Genomic DNA, 17,098 nt, shown 5'->3' on the forward strand with positions numbered 1-17,098 from the left:
AGACCCTTTGCGTGTGTGTGTGTGTGTGTGTGTGTGTGTGTTGCTTGAATTTCCAGCATCTGCATATTTCCTCGTGTTTGCTGTACATAACTATTCCCACATCCCATCTACAGTGCAAGTTTGAATCACGCAAGTGTACCTAAACCACAGATAACTGACTGCAGCTTTGAATTCACACTCTTTGTTTTTGAAAAAAATCATTAACCCCTTAACGTCTTTCACAGTGTCTCAGTATTTTTCTTCCACGTACTGTGAGTGCACACGGGAAAATAAATCTTGGGGTCGCATAAGGCGATATATACTAACTTGATAAAAAAAAGTTACTTTGACCTTTGTACTGCTGCCACAAAATGACAAACTTCATAACGTGAGACAGTGATTGTGATTCAGCAGTGAATTCGATTCCCCTGGGCGCAGCCTCAAAGTCTCGCTGCCGAGCTGACAGCCCGTTTCCCTCCCCTCCCGCGGGAGAACCTGCCTCTCCTCGGTTCGGATTCCATTCTCGGCTCCGTGTTGTTTACGATGAGCTGCACCTTGTGATCGGCTGGTCTGGAACTTTCCACTGGTGGCAGCGGGACTGAAGCGGCTGCGTGTTACGGTCTGAAATGGTGGAGCCCTACAGAACGCAATGAGTATTCCTTCCAGGGCTAGTTAACCGTAGGGTGGCTGACTCAGGACATATGGGACCAGGGAATACTGATTTCTGGCCTCCGGTAAGGCATCGTAAGTCTATAATCTATAGAATGTGGTGTGTTTTATATACACGTACAGTGACATGGACAAAGTTACTGGAGACACTGAACCTAGTTGATACAGGAGTGTATTATTCAGCAAGACAGGCATCATATCGAGACACTCTGGTAAGAAGAGGCCTGCTCGACCCAATATTGATTATGGATTTGTTGTTAAATTTGCCGATGATACAAAGATAGGTGGAGGAGCGGGTAGTGTTGAGGAAACAGAGAGCCTGCGATAGTTTAGGGGAATGGGCAAAGACGTGGCAAATGAAATACAATGTTGGAAAGTGTATGGTCATGCACTTTGGTGGAAGAAATAAATGGGCAGACTATCATTTAGAAGGGGAGAGAATTCAAAGTGCAGAGGTGCAACGGGATTTGGGAGTCCCTGTGTAGGATACCCCAAAGGTTAACCTCCAGGTTGAGTCAGTGGTGAAGAAGGCGAATGCAATGTTGGACTTAATTTCTAGAGGTATAGGATATAAGAGCAGGGATGTGATGTTGAGGCTCTATAAGGCATTCATGAGACCACACAGAGTGTTGTGTGCAGTTTTGGGCTCCTTATTTTAGAAAGGATATACTGACATTGGAGAGGGTTCAGAGAAGATGCACAAGAATGATTCCAGGAATGAAAGGGTTAACATATAAGGAACATCTGGCAGCTTTTGGGCTGTATTCCCTGGAGTTCAGGAGAATGAGGGGGGATCTCATAGAAACATTCCGAATGTTAAAAGGCCTGAACTGATTAGATATGACAAAGTCATTTCCCATGGTAGGGGAGTCTAGGACAAGAGGGCACGACTTCAGGATTGAAGGACGTTCATTTGGAACTGAGGTGCGGAGAAATTACTTTAGTCAGAGGGTGGTAAATCTGTGGAATTAGTTGCCACGAGCGGCTGTGAAGACCAAGTCATGGGTAGAGAAAGATGGGTTATTGATTAGCCAGGGCATCAAAGGGTATGGGGAGAAGGCTGGGGAGTGAGGGTGACTGGAAGAATTGGATCAGCCCATGATAGGATGGTGGAGCAGATTTGATGGGCTGAATGGCCTACTTCTGCCCCTATACCTTATGGTCTCATGGACATTTTACATGCTAAATATCAAAGGTAACAGCAGGACAACTCTATAGTTACAATGGATCTACAATGCTTCCTGTGAATTCGATGTAGTTTTCACACACCACCTTCTTCACACCAAAACAAATGTTAATCTGTACATTCCGGTTTGCAGCCAACTCCAGTCAGCAGCTCCAGGGGGACTGCGGTCCCGGGCTGCATTATAATTCCAGTCTACAATCAGGCGATTTAAGGTGGCGCTACTGGAGGCGGTCGCCAGCTTACTGGCGGTTCGTACAATTCAAACTCCAGGCCAGGCGGTCTTTGAAAAGGCAGGGCATCGGGACCAGAGGCGAGGGCCGGCCCTGTTCTCCTCACTGCTTTGTGGCCTCTGCTCTGCTCTTTGCCACACTGAGGCTGTGAGACAGCTCTGGGCTTCGTGTCCGGGACCTCCGCTGTGCTTTGCTCTACGTGCGCCGCACTGAGGCCGTGAGACAGTTCCGGGCTTCGTGTCCGAGACCTCCGCTGTGCTTTGCTCCGCGTGCGCCGCACTGAGGCCGTGAGACAGCTCCGGGCTTCGTGTCCGGGACCTCCGCTGTGCTTTGCTCCGCGTGCGCCGCACTGAGGCCGTGAGACAGTTCCGGGCTTCGTGTCCGGGACCTCCGCCGTGCTTTGCTCCGCGTGCGCCGCACTGAGGCCGTGAGACAGTTCCGGGCTTCGTGTCCGGGACCTCCGCTGTGCTTTGCTCCGCGTGCGCCGCACTGAGGCCGTGAGACAGTTCCGGGCTTCGTGTCCGGGACCTCCGCTGTGCTTTGCTCCGCGTGCGCCGCACTGAGGCCGTGAGACAGCTCTGTGCTTCGTGTCCGGGACCTCCGCCGTGCTTTGCTCCGTGTGCGCCGCACTGAGGCCGTGGGACAGCTCCGGGCTTCGTGTCCGGGACCTCCGCCGTGCTTTGCTCCGTGTGCGCCGCACTGAGGCCGTGGGACAGCTCCGGGCTTCGTGTCTGGGACCCCCGCCATGCTTTGCTCCGTGTGTGCCGCACTGAGGCAAAGACCCTGGGCCTACTCCGGGCTTCGTGTCTATGGACACATTTATGTCCTGCGTGATGTTCCTTGCTCTTATTGTTTGCTCGACTTGTGTTTTTTTTTCCTCTCCTTGCACACTGGGAGTTTGGTCTTTTTTTAAAAATGAGCTCCCAGGTTTCATCAGCTCCCACATGTTACAATCAAATCTCTCTGCCTGCTGTGTTTGCTATGATTTTAGTTATGTATTTTTATATGTAAATTGTGTGGCTGGGCTACTAAGCCCGGCGGAACTGTTTCTACTGACAGGAGAAGGGGCAAAGGTGGGTTACAAGCACCTAAAAACTGGGCAGATGGGGTTCGTCAGCCGTGGCTGGCAGCTCATCTTGGAGAAGGAAAACTCTGATCTCAAACCTCTGCTGCCTCGCGACTGTACCCACTCACGGGGAAGGCTTCGGGAGAAAACCCCAAGGAAAAATCTGGAGGCGAGGTTCCTAAGGTAATCCTACATTGAGTTTAGTGTTGACTGGCAACTTCTGCAGCACTGCTGGTGCCAAACTGTATTGGTCTCTGCCATTCCATAGAACAGTACAGCACAGAAACAGGCCTTTTGGCCCTTCTTGGCTGTGCCAAACCATTTTTCTGCCTAGTCCCACTGACCCGCACCTGGACCATATCCCTCTCATCTGTGTACCTGTCCAAGTTTTTCTTAAATGTTAAAAGTTTGCCCGCATTTACCACTTCATCTGGCAGCTCATTCCACACTCCCACCACTCTCTGTGTGAAGACGCCCCCCCCCCATGTTCCCTTTAAACTTTTCCCCCTTCACCCTTAACCCATGTCCTCTGTTTTTTTTCTCCCCTAGCCTCAGTGGAGAAAGCCTGCTTGCATTCACTCTATCTATACCCATCATAATTTTATACACCTCTATCAAATCTCCCCTCATTCTTCTACGATCCAGGGAATTAAGTCCTAACCTATTCAACCTTTCTCTGTAACTCAGTTTCTCAAGTCCCAGCAACATCCTTGTAAACCTTCTCTGCACTCTTTCAATCTTATTAATATCCTTCCTGTAATTCGATGACCAAAATTGCACACGATACTCTAAATTCGGCCTCACCAATGCCTTATACAATCTCACCATAACATTCCAACTCTTATACTCAATACTTTGATTTATAAAGGCCAATGTACCAAAAGCTCTCTTTATGTCCCTATCCACCTGTGACGCCACTTTTAGGGAATTTTGTATCTGTATTCCCAGATCCCTCTGTTCTACTGCACTCGGTGCCCTACCAAAGTGTCCTTTGGCTTCGTCAGCTACGTGGAGAGGGGGAGCCGGCTGCGGGTGCTCTCCAAATCGTTTGGCTCCGGTTTGTGTATAACATCAGACAGCTATGGCGCAGTACTGACCCCGACCAAGCGAGGCCCTCGGCCCAACTCGTCCATGAGCTAGTCCCACTCACCCATGTTCGGCCCACGGCCTTCTGAACCTCTCCTATCAATGTCGTCATCTGGATGGGTTTTAAATATTACTAATGCAGAGGTAGAGGCAGATTTGGTATTGTCATTTCAAGAAAAATTGGATAGGTATATGGACAGGAAAGGAATGGAGGGTTATGGGCTGAGTGCGGGTCAGTGGGACTAGGTGAGAGTAAGCATTCGGCATGGACTAGAAGGGCTGAGATGGCCTGTTTCCGTGCTATAGTTGTTATATGGCTATATATAATGTGTCCACCTCAACCACTATTTCTGGCAGCTCGTTCCGAGTACGCACCGTCCTTTGGTGAAGAAACTAGCCCCGATGTCCCTTTAAAATCTCTTTCCTTTGATCTTACCTATGCCCTCTAGCATTTGTCAGCTTTTCTTTGGGGAAAAGCTGTGTGCTTTCACCTTCATCATTTTGTATGCTGAATCTCTGACAGTTATGGGAATTGTCCCAGTCTACACGCCCTCACCTTGTAACTCAGGTCCCTGAGACCAGGCAACATTCTAGTAAATGTTTTCTGCACCATTTCCCATACCAGAGTGATAAAAACCCTACATAATACTCCCAAGCCATGGCCTTCACCAGTTGCAACGGAACTGGGGCGGCGTGACGGTGTAGCGGTTGGCACAGGGCAGACGACCCAGGTTCAATTCCCGTCGCTGCCTGCAGGGAATATGTACGTTCCACCCTGTGACAGTGAGGGTTTCCTCCAGGTGCTCTGGTTTCCTCCCAGTCCAAAGATGTACCGGCTGGTTTGTTAATTGATTACTTACTACTCGTTACGCCGCTGGCGTTTAGGGCAGTGATGGAGGTCCTCCATCTCTGGTGGTGTTCAGGGCTTCCTTCATCGTGTCAGTAGCTTCCTCTCGGTTTTCACTACTCTCGTCTCACAACTCCTAGGCGGAGACTCACTGAGATTGAGAAAGGTTCTTCATTGCTGTTTCCATAACAATTTTGTTTAACCAGTCAGGGTTGTGAAGCCCCGAACTTGGAGGACCGGTGAACCAGTCTTAGTCTGGCCTCTACCCTTTAACCTGTTTGAGCCAAAGCATAAAATCCCTGACTCCAGCCAACATAGCTCTCCTGATCACTGAGGCACGCAAGCCTCCAAACCCCATGGTTGTGGTCCTCTAGGTTAATTGGTCATTGGACATTGTCATGTGACTAAGCTCAGATTAAATCAGGGGTGGGGGGGGTGTGGCTCGAAGAGCTTATTCCGCTGTCTCTCAATAATAAACAAGAACTTGCCTGCTCCTATGCTCAGTGCCTGACGATGAAAACCAATGTGCCAAACACCTTTTTCACCACTATCTTGTCACACCCTGTAATGTAGCTTCCTAACGGCCCAGAGCCAAACCACATTCATAACTTCATAGTTTAGATTTCACACACTGATTTTGATAGTGTTGGTAGAAACAGTTCTGCCAGGCTTAAGAGCTGGGCCACATGCGAAGGTCAGCATCTGGCCTCAGCTGACAGAGGCTATTTGAGATGTGTTTTGTGATGTGATTGTCTTACGAAGTGGGCGATCCTGGTCTTTCCGTGACCATGACTGTTTTTGGCAAATTTTTCAACAGAAGTGGTTTGCCATTGCCTTCTTCTGGGCAGTGTCTTTACAAGACGGGTGACCCCAGTCATTATCAATACTCTTCAGAGATCGTCTGCCTGGCGTCAGTGATCACATAACCAGGTCTTGCGATCTGCACCGGCTGCTCATACGACCGTCCACCACCTGCTCCCATGGTTTCACGCGACCCTGATCGGGGGCTGAGTAGGTGCTACACCTTGCCCAAGGGTGACCTGCAGGCTAGCGGGGGGAAGGAGTGCCTTACACCTCCTTTGGTGGAGAGGTATCTCCACTCACCACCCAGTACACCATTGGGAGCACTCAACAGGTAGTTGGAGCTTATCCCCGCGGTTGTAACGTGAACAAAGTCACTGCAGAGGCAGTGAAGCTAGTGGGTACAGAAATTCAACAAATACTCCTGGCCCATTTTATATGCTAAGATCAAAGGTAACAGCAGGACAATGCTATAGTTATAATGCTTCCTTTGAATTACATATAGTTTCACATACCTTCTTCACACCCACACTCCAGACACGCAAAACAAATATTCTTGAACCTGGTGGTGTGAGTCCTGAGGCTCTGGTCCTTTCTGTCTAATGGTAGTGCAGATTATTTCTCCCATAAGTGGCATTTAATTAAAGGGTAATAAATTAGTCACGTGGAACTTCCCATCTGCTTCCCTCTACCAGCGGTTTGAAGAGTTCAGCAGAAGCCGGGGCGGCTGCCCGGTCCTCGCCTGCTCTGGGACTACTCAGTCCTCCCGCCTGCCGCGGCGCTGCTCGGTCCTCCCGCCGGCCGCGGCGCTGCTCGGTCCTCCCGCCGGCCGCGGCGCTGCTCGGTCCTCCCGCCGGCCGCGGCGCTGCTCGGTCCTCCCGCCGGCCGCGGCGCTGTTCGGAGCCCCCCCCCCCCCCCCCCCCGCCTCTCAGCGGGACCACTCTTGCTCGGTCCGCTCACTCTTCGGCGCGGGGGTGAGGGATGGCGGCGGCGGTGCTGAGGCACTGGCTAGGACTGTCCTCCAGGCGAACGGTAGGGAGGCAGGGGGCCGGCGGGAGGTTTCCTCGTTTCTCCCGGCGGAAGGAGTGCAAACAGGTTGAGAATCGGGAAACGAGAACCGAGACCTGGGTCCGACCTGCGTGTGATGGTACTCGGGAAGCCTGCTCGCGCCCGGCGAGTGGTCGAGCCCCGCCTCCCGCCTGCCCGTCACGTAACCCCGCCCCCTTTCCAGCTCTTTCCCCTATACTCTGTCCCGCCCACCACAGCTGTCCATCATCTCTGTGACCAATCCAATTCCAGCTCGCCTCAGCTCCTGCCTCTCCCACAACACTGCCAATCATCCACATAACCCCGCCTCGTCCCCGCCACCTAGCCCCGCCCTTCGCATCTGCAGCCACGCCCCCATCCCACATTGGCCCCGCCCCCAAACATCTTCAGGCCTTGAATAAAAGGGGACAACTACACTCAATTGCCCATCATTGAGATGAAACCATAACCAATGATCTCACTTTAGGGACTCTTTATGTTGTTATTTTATATTTTTTATTTGCATTTACATAGTTTGTTGTTTTCTGCACTCTGGTTGATCTTTCATTGATCCAGTTATAGTTATGGAAAGCCAAGCTGGGCAAACACAGCAACATCAGACACCTAAACCCCAGCTATGAATATCCACCATCATCCTCAAGTTACTATTCTGTAGATTTGCTGAGTATGCCCACAGGAAAATGTATCTTAGTGTTGTATATGGTGACATAAATGTACTTTGATAATAACATTTACTTTGAGCTTTGAGCTCTGAACCCAGTGCCTTGCCCCTTGCCCTGTGTATCCGATCAGGGTTGAGGGCTAGGCCACTCGGCCCTTCAAGCATGATCTCTGTCTGATCTCTACCTCCTTGCCGGTACCCAATAGACCTCAGTTCCCTGATCTTTCAAAGATGTACCTCCCTCCTCTTTAAGTGCCCTCAATGATCTTGGTCCCATGTCTGTTTGGGTTGATGAATTCCCAAAAATGACGGGGGGAGGTGGTGGGGGGCTACTGCACAGGATCGAAGTAATCTGGGGGAGTTGTAAACCCAGTGAGCTCCATCATGGGCACCGGCCTCCATAGTATCCAAGACATCTTCAAGGAGCGATGCCTCAGAAACGCTGCGACCAACATTAATGACTCCCATCACCCAGTTCTCACTGTTACCATCAGGAAGGAGGTATAGAAGCCTGAAAGCCCATACTCAGCGATTCCGGAACAGCTTCTTCCCCTCTGCCATCTGATTTCTGAATGGACATTGAACCCATGAACACTACCTCATTTCATTATTTCTGTTTCTGCACTATTTTTAATTTTACTATTTAATTACTATATACTGTAATTGATTGATTTTTTTTCTATTTTATAACGTATTGCAATGTACTGCTGCTACTAAGTTAATAAATTTCACGACATATGCCGGTGATAAAAAAAACCTGATTCTGATTCCTTCATACGGTGCCCTCTCACTGGATATTTCCATTAGAATCTCAGTGTCTACCTGCTCATGACCCTGTAGCATTTTAAAATTTGCAATAACATCTTCCTCTCACCCCACCAGTCCTGAATAGCCCAAACCTCCTTTCTCCTCAGACACGACCAACCCCCTTCCGATCCCGGTTGTCATCCGTGCCGGGTTTTCCCCATTCTCTCTGACCTTCCCCTCTCTGAGGTAGAATGTCCCCCTGTGCCCACACCTCAGCGAGTTCCACGCCCGCCGTGATGCTGAGCTTTTCTTCTGCCGCCTTTGTCTCCCGGCCTACGTCTTCGGCAAGGTCTCTCCAGCCCGCACTGATGACCCCTTCTCGCCTCTTCAACCCTCCTCCTTTTCCCGGATTCCTGGCCCTGGTCTTCTGCCTGCCCCGGACCTTTTCACTGCCACCTGCCGATGGGACATTAACCATCTAGACTTCAACACTCCTTTCCAATTCCAAACTCGTCCCTTCCGGATACTCTGCTCCCCACCACCTCTGCACCAATCCTAACCTTGCCACCAAACCCGCAGATAAAGGTGGTCTGACACACTGACCTCTACCTCGCTGAGGCCCAGTGACAACTGTCAGACACCTCCTCTACTTACCCCTCCAACAGGATCCCATTAAGGAGCACCAGGCCGTTGTCTCCCACACCAGCTCTGACATTAGATCTCCCATCCACCGCCATCAACCTCACTGTTCCTGCACCCTGCACCTCCTATTTCTACCTCCCACCAAGATCCAGAAACCCACTTGTCCAGAAAAACCCATTGTTTCAGCTTGTTCCTGCCCCACTGAACTCATATCTGCATACTCAATTCTCCCTTATTCCCCCCCCCCCACCCAAGTTCAGTCCCTCCCTACCTACATCCACCGTGACACTTCACATGCTCTGGATCTGTTCAAGGATTTCAAGTTCCCTGGCCCTCATCATCTTATTTTTGCCACTGATGTCCGGGCCCTATCCACCTCCATCCACCACCAGGAGGGCCTCAAAGCTCTCCGTTTCTTTCTGGACACTGGATCCAACCAGGTCTCCTCCACCACCACTCTCTTCCAGTGAGAACTTGTCTTCACTCTAAATAATTTCTTCTTTGGTGCTTCCCACTTCCTTCAACCGAAAGGTGTAGCCATGGGCATTTGCATGGGTCCCTGCTATGCCTGCCTTTCAGTCGGCTATGTGGAACAGTCCATGTTTCAAGTCTACGCCAGTGTCTGTCCCCCATTTTTCTTACGCTACATTGACGACTGCGTTGGTGCTGCTTCCTGCATCCAGGCTGAACTCGTCAACTTCATCCACTTGGCCTCTAACTTCCGCCCTGCCCTCAAATTTATCTGGACTATTTCCGACACCTCCCTCCCCTTTCTCGATCTCACAGTCTCTGTCTCTGGAGACAGCTTGTCTACTGATGTCTATTATAAACCCACAGACTCTCACAGCTACCAGACTACTACTTCTTCCCACCCTGTTACTTGTAAAAACACCATCCCCTTCTCTCAATACCTCCATCTCCACCACATCTGCTCTCAGGATGAGGCTTTTCATTCTAGAACAAAGGTGATGTCCTCTTTTTTCAAAGAAAGGGGCTTCCCTTCCCCCACCATCAACGTTGCCCTCAACCGCATCTCTTCTATTTCATGCATGTCTGCTCTTACCCCATCCTCTCACCACCCTATCAGGAATAGGGTTCCTCTTCTCTTACCACCCCTCCAGACTCCGCGTCCAGCACATTATTCTCTGAAACTTCCGCCACCTCCAACGGGATCCCATCACCAAGTACATCCTTCTGTCCCCTCCCCACCACTTCCTGCTTTCCCTACGCGATTCCCTTGTCCACTCGTCCCTCCACACTGATCTCCCTCCTGGTGAGTAGAACAAGCGCTTCAGCTGCCCCTACACCCCCTCCCTCACCACCATTCAGGGCTCCAAACAGTCCTTCCAGGTGAGGCGACACTTCTCCTGTGAGTCTTCATCTACCTTATCTGGTGCTCCCAGTGTGGCCTCCTGTATATGGGGAGACTGTTTCGCTGAGCACCTACACTCCGTCCACCAAAACAAGCGGGATCTCCCAGTGGCCACCCATTTTAATTCCACTTCCCATTCCCATTCCGATACGTCCATCCATGGCCTCCTCCACTGTTGTGATGAGGCCACACTCAGGTTGGAGGAACAACACCTTATATTCCATCTGGGTAGCCTCCGACCTGATCACGTGAACATTGATTTCTCAAACTTCTGGTAATGCCCCCCCATCCCCTTTTCCCTCTCTCACCCATCACCTCCTTCTGGTGCTCCTCCCCCCTTTTCTATCTTCCATGGCCTTCTATCTCCACTGATCAGATTACCCCCTTCTCCAGCTCTGTATCTCTTTCACCAATCAACTTCCCAGCTCCTTACTTCATCCCCCCCCCAAGGTTTCACCTCTCACCTTGTGCATCTCTGCCTCTCCGCCTCTCCTCCCCCCCACCTTTAAAATCTACTCCTCAGCTTTTTTTCTGCAGTCCTGTCGAAGGGTCGCGGCCTGAAACGTTGACTGTTTACTCTGCCTGGCCTGCTGGGTTCCTCCGACACTGTGTGTGTGTTGCTTTGATTTCCATCATCTGCAGATTCTCTCTTTGTCTGTAACATAAGTGATTAGTTTAGTTAGCCATTTAATTATCAGTTCATATGGTTTGGGACAACATTGTGGGCCAAAAGGCCTGTTCCTTTGCTGTGCTGTTTTATGTGCTAATAAGGGCACCTTCCACTCTCCTAATTTCCAAAGAAGATTGACTCAGTCTCTTTCACGGCTCATGACACGATAACCCTCCAATCCAAAGAGTCTGGTTAATCTCTGGCAGAATAATCCCCGTGTTATTGACTTCTTGAAGAGGTGCAATTTGTCTTTGTAGATGAATGGGAGTTTGTTCACTGTTGAGGAAGGCGATTGGGGGATTGACCCTTTGTGGTTCGCTGTTGAGGAAGGTGATTGGGGGATTGTCCCTGTGTGGTTTACTATTGAGGAAGGTGATTGAAGGATGGTCCCTGTTGGTTTGTTCACTGTTGAAGAAGGCGATTGAAAGACGGTCCCTGTTGGTTTGTTCTCTGTTGAAGAAGGTGATTGGGGGATTGTCCCTTTGTGGTTTGCTGTTGAGGAAGGTGATTGGGGGATTGTCCCTATGTGGTTTACTATTGAGGAAGGTGATTGAAGGATGGTCCCTGTTGGTTTGTTCACTGTTGAAGAAGGTGATTGAGGGATTGTCCCTTTGTGGTTCGCTGTTGTGGAAGGTGATTGGGGGATTGTCCCTGTGTGGTTTACTATTGAGGAAGGTGATTGAAGGATGGTCCCTGTGTGGTTCCATTGTGGAAGTTGGCGGATGGTCCCTATTTGTTCATCGTTGAGGAAGGTAATTTGGGGATGGTACCTGCATTGTTGACGAGGGTGATTGGGTGACAGTACCCATGTGGTTCACTGTTGAGGAAAGTGATTCGGGAACAGTCCCTGTGTGGTTGACCATTGAGGAAGGTGACTGGGGGACGATACCTGTGAGGTTCACTGTTGAGGAAGGTGGTTGGGGGACGGTCCCTGCATGGTTCACTGGAGAATGGTGATTGGAAAACAGTCCCGATGTGCGTTACTGTTGAGGAAGGTGATTGGGAGACGGTCCCTGTGTGGTTCTGTCAGGAAAGGTGGTGTGGGACGGTCCCTGTGGTTGCTTGTTGTTGAGGAAGGTGATTGGGAGATGGAGGAAGTCCCTAGCAGAAATAGTAGTAGTAGAGTCCCTAGTATTTTGGGGCTTTGCTGCTGTACATTGGGGACCTGGGGTGGAAGGTGTTGCATAGGGCAGTACTATACAAAAGGGTTTTAAGCAGATTCACTGACACCACGTGAAACTCCTGGGTCTCGCCGAGATGGCCATTTACGGGTCTAGTCGGTGGGAAGTTGAGGAGTCTGCCCGGGCCAACAGCCTGCCCCTCTTTATATCCAGCTGCCCTTGGGGAGGTAGCATGCGTTCACAGTGGATACAGTGGCCCTCCGGGAAATTGACTGTTTTATAGACAGTAGTGATCAAATTATATTCTGAATCTGCTCACTGTCTTGTAAATACTGATTGTCTGCACTTTGCATATTTGTTATGTAAATAACCTTTTGTAGTTTTGTAGAAAGAAATGGATGAGGGGGGACAGTCGTTGTGATTGTTGACCATTCAGGGAGATTTGGGGACGGTCCCTGAGTATTCACTGTTGAGGAAGATTTGAGGACAGTCCCTGAGTTTGTTCACTGTTGAGGAAAGTGATTGGGGGATGGTCCCTGTGTGTTCACTGTCAATGAAGATTTGAGAACAGTTCCTAAGCGCGTCCCTGATTCTCTACTTTCTGCAAAGGCTGAGGAAAGTCCATTTCCCACCCCCCATCCTCATCACATTCTACAGGGTTGTATTGAGAGCATCCTGAGCAGCTGCATCACTGCCTGGTTCGGAAATTGCACCATCCCGGATCGCAAGACCCTGCAGTGGATAGTGAGGTCAGCTGAGAAGATCATCGGGGTCTCTCTTCCCACCATCACGGACATTTACACTACACGCTGCATCTGCAAAGGAAACAACATTATGAAGGACCCCACGCACCCCTCATACAAACTCTTCTCCCTCCTGCCGCCTGGGAAAAGGCATCAAAGCATTCGGGCTGTCATGGCCAGACTATGTAACAGTTTCTTCCCCAAGCTATCAGACTCCTCAATACCTGAAACCTGGACTGACACCTTGCCCTATTGTCCTGTTTATTATTTATTGTAATGCCTGCACTGTTTTTGCGCACTTTATGTAGTCCTGTGTAGGTCAGTAGTCTAGTGTAGCTTTCTCTGTTTTTTTTTACGTAGTTCAGTCTGGTTTTTTGTACTGTGTTGTGTAACACCATTGTCCTGAAAAAAGTTGTCTCATTTTTACTGTGTACTATACCAGCAGTTATGGTCGAAATGACAATAAAAGTGACTTGACTTGACTTGAAGGTGATTTGGGGATGGTCCCTGTGTGTTTGTTGACTGTTGAGGATGGTGATTTGGGGACAGTCCCTGTGTGTTTGTTGACTGTTGAGGATGGTGATTTGGGGACAGTCCCTGTGTCATTGTTCACTGTTGGGTGATTTGGGGACGGTCCCTGTGTGTTTGTTGACTGTTGAGGGTGGTGATTTGGGGCCAGTCCCTGTGTCATTGTTCACTGTTGGGTGATTTGGGGACGGTCCCTGTGTGTTTGTTTACTGTTGGAAGGTGATTGAGGGACAGTGCATGTGTATTTGTTCACTTGAGGAAGGTGATTGAAGGGCAGCCCCTATGTATGGGGTTGGGGACAGATAACATGTTATGTACGCCTCAGCACTGGTCATTGCGTTGTGGACGGATGATTTGGTCAGCCCCTATGTGACCACTAAGGGTTGGGAGTTGATTTTGTATTCTCTGCCTCTAACGCCGACACATTTAATTCCAGATGCGAGGCTACCAGGTCTTAGCGCCACTCCGCTGCCAGGCACACTCCCACAATTCGAAGCCAAAGCACGTTCACTGGATGCAGCGTGGCCTGCTGAAACTTTACGAGCGTTTCTATGATGTTGAAAACCTTTTCAATTGGAGCATGGCCTTGAGAAACTGGAACCTGAGGAGGAAAAATGCGTATGTGCTACTTGTCAACAAAATTAGCGTCGAGAGGGATCCCCATAATTAACCACATCTGAGGCTTATACCGTCTGGCCTCTTCATTCAGTACACCTGAAACAGCCAATCACATGGCAGCAAGTCGATGCGTAAAAGCATGCAGACGTGGTCAAGAGGTTCAGCTGTTGTTCAGACCAAACGTCAGAATGGGGGAGAAATGTGATAGTTCAATAGTTCCATTTAATATCAGAGAATGTATACAGTATACTACCTGAAATTCTTACTTTCCACTGTCATCCTCGAAACAGAAAAAACCCCAAAGGATGAATGACAGAAAAAAGATGTAAGAATCCCAGACAGACAGACATACTTTATTGATCCCGAGGGAAATTGGGTTTTGTTACAGCCGCACCAACCAAGAATAGTGTAGAAATATAGCAATATAAAACCATAAATAATAATAAGTTAATCATGCCAAGTGGAAATAAGTCGAGGACCAGCCTCTTGGCTCAGGGTGTCTGACACTCCCAATGTAACCCCCTGGGTCGCCTCAGGCTCGCTCAGCTCGTTTCGTCTAGGGGGAGCAGCCTTCGGCCCCGCCAAACTGGGTAATCAGCTGGTGTGGATGCTGTATGATGTCCCCGCCTCACCCAAAAACAGACAGTACACCGTATGCGATTAAATGAGTACAATTTATAAGGGTTACTATAACTAAGTGATTAATAACGATACAGTATATATGAAGAGAAAAAATAATGAAAAGGTGCCAAACTTATCAAAGTCCAAACTACTTCATGCACAACCGTTGGAGCTCAATTTCTGAAGTCTTCTGGCCACCATTCGATCCCCTCCGAACTCCTCGACTCTCCAAACAGCTCAGGACCCTCCGAGTGGTCAACCAAGCACATCTAGCTTCATCCCCCCCCCCCCTCCTCGGAGTACCTCCCGGCCTCGGACCCCCGCTTGGGGTCCGATCCTCACCCAGCTTACAGCATTGCGTCCTCTCTCTCGACTCCCTCGCGCCAATCTCCCCAAAAGCCCGTCAACAAAAACTTACAGACTCAGAAGAAAGAACATTAATCCCCATTTGGTTTACAAAGGAATACCATTCTCGTTATCAGTAAATTTTAACCCAAACAAGCTTCCAGCACTCTCTTGAAACAAAGAAACATTCCTGCTTTTAACAAACAAAGAAACCCTGACCCAACAGTAACAAAGAAAAAAAAGAAGAAACCGCCTTTACAAAACATAGCAATAGAAAACCATAAATAATTAAATAATAATAAGTTAATCATGCCAAGTAGAAATAAGTCCAGGACCAGCCTCTTGGCTCAGGGTGTCTGACACTCCGAGGGAGGAGTTGTAAAGTTGAATGACTTCCTATGACGCTCAGTGTTACATCTCAGTGGAATGAGTCTCTGGCTGAATGTACTCCTGTGCCTAACCAGTACATTATGGAGTGGATGGGATTCATTGTCCAAGATGGCATGCAACTTGGACAGCATCCTCTTTTCAGACACCAACGTCAGAGAGTCCAGTTCCACCCCCACAACATCACTGGCCTTACGAATGAGGTTGTTGATTCTGTTGGTGTCTGCTACCCTCAGCCTGCTGCCCCAGCACACAACAGCAAACATGATAGCACTGGCCACCACAGACTCGTAGAACATCCTCAGCATCGTCCGGCAGATGTTAAAGGACCTCAGTCTCCTCAGGAAGTAGAGACGGCTCTGACCCTTCTTGTAGACAGCCTCAGTGTTCTTTGACCAGTCCAGTTTATTGTCCATTCGTATCCCCAGGTATTTGTAATCCTCCACCATGTCCACACTGACCCCTTGGATGGAAACAGGGATCACTGGTGCCTTGGCCCTCCTCAGGTCCACCACCAGCTCCTTAGTCTTTCTTACATTAAGCTGCAGATGATTCTGCTCACACCACGTGATAAAGTTTCCCTTTCCCCACTGCCAAGCACAAGCAGCATCAATCCCCCCCAAATATTCCAGCATAAAGCATCAGCACCCCCACCACCCACCAAGCCAGCAACAGCAAAGCCCCCAGAGAGAGACCATCAAAAACTAACTGTTCACTCCAACATTTCAACATCCCTTAGGCTCTCTCTCTCACTAACTAGGGAGAGTCCGGTATCGCTGCTTCCGCAGTGACAGGGGAGATACAGTCGCTGTTTCTCTGTTACAGTCAGTCTGAAGCACTGTTGCTTTTATTTCGAGTTCCCTGACTCGGGAATCGGCAAATCGACTACAACCTCCGACTCTCACTGCCCTCAACGTTCCGACTCCCACTGTTCCCCAGTACACGACACCGGTGAGAATTCCGGTCCACAGGGCCACGCAGCCCCTAAGTCGTCCGACTTCAGGCTGAACCCGGATGTACCTATCGGTGAGCTCCAAGAACAGGAGCAGGCCGCCGTGCAGAACCGCGGTTTGAGTGTCGCCGTAGTTCAAGGGTCCCGACAGGACCCCAGCCACCCTGAAGGGAAAAATAGAGACATTAGAATAGGAAGGATTCAACTGATGACCCTACTTAGCGCTATCTTCCACTCCGTTCATACTGTTGCCACAAAAAAAAACATTTCATGACGTACGTGAGTGATGATAAACCTGATTCTGATCTGGGTCTCTGTTGTGGACTGAGAGTGGGAAGGGGAATCCACCCTCGCCATTCCCAACATTCTTTGCTCCTGTCAGATTTACAAGCTCACGTGGACGAGTACAGTACTGTGCAAAAGTCTTAGGCACCCTTGCTGTATATGTGTGCCTGAGAGCTTGGCACAGTCTTGCCTTTTTGAATCAGTGCCTCCTGCAGATGCTGCTGATGATGGGGAGGGATGTGCCTGCAATGAGCCTCTTAACCGGGCCTTTCTCCTCGTTCCAGGTACTACGGGTACACCCAGAAAACGTACGGCATTTACATCGCAGCGGCCTACTACATCCTGAGCCAGCGAGGAGCAGTGCGGTAAGTCATAGCTCTAGTTCTCCCTGCACAGTACTGATAACGCAGAGCGGGTAAATGTGTTAGCTGTTGGAGAAGCGGCCGTTTGGCTCATCGTTCCTGTGCAAGTGAAAGACAGCACAGTGAAGGCTCC

The 17,098-nt window shown here is 49.7% G+C and overlaps 1 protein-coding gene across 2 annotated transcripts in view; it reads left to right on the forward strand.

The window, feature by feature from the left end:
* The first annotated feature begins 240 nt into the window (after window positions 1-240).
* dmac2 (distal membrane arm assembly component 2) overlaps window positions 241-17,098 on the forward strand; it is a 33,206-nt gene continuing 16,348 nt past the window's right edge. The window contains exons 1-3 of one of the 2 annotated variants that reach the window (XM_059950874.1): window positions 241-713; window positions 13,832-14,013; window positions 16,888-16,968. In XM_059950874.1, coding sequence (XP_059806857.1) covers window positions 681-713; window positions 13,832-14,013; window positions 16,888-16,968 — 296 coding nt within the window. In that variant the 5' untranslated portion in view covers window positions 241-680. Of the gene's footprint in view, window positions 714-6,782; window positions 6,897-13,831; window positions 14,014-16,887; window positions 16,969-17,098 lie in introns of those variants that run through there. The other variant, XM_059950873.1, reaches the window with a different exon arrangement.

The sequence above is a fragment of the Hypanus sabinus genome, chromosome 26, assembly GCF_030144855.1.
Source record: "Hypanus sabinus isolate sHypSab1 chromosome 26, sHypSab1.hap1, whole genome shotgun sequence".
Classification (NCBI taxonomy): Eukaryota; Metazoa; Chordata; class Chondrichthyes; order Myliobatiformes; family Dasyatidae; genus Hypanus; species Hypanus sabinus.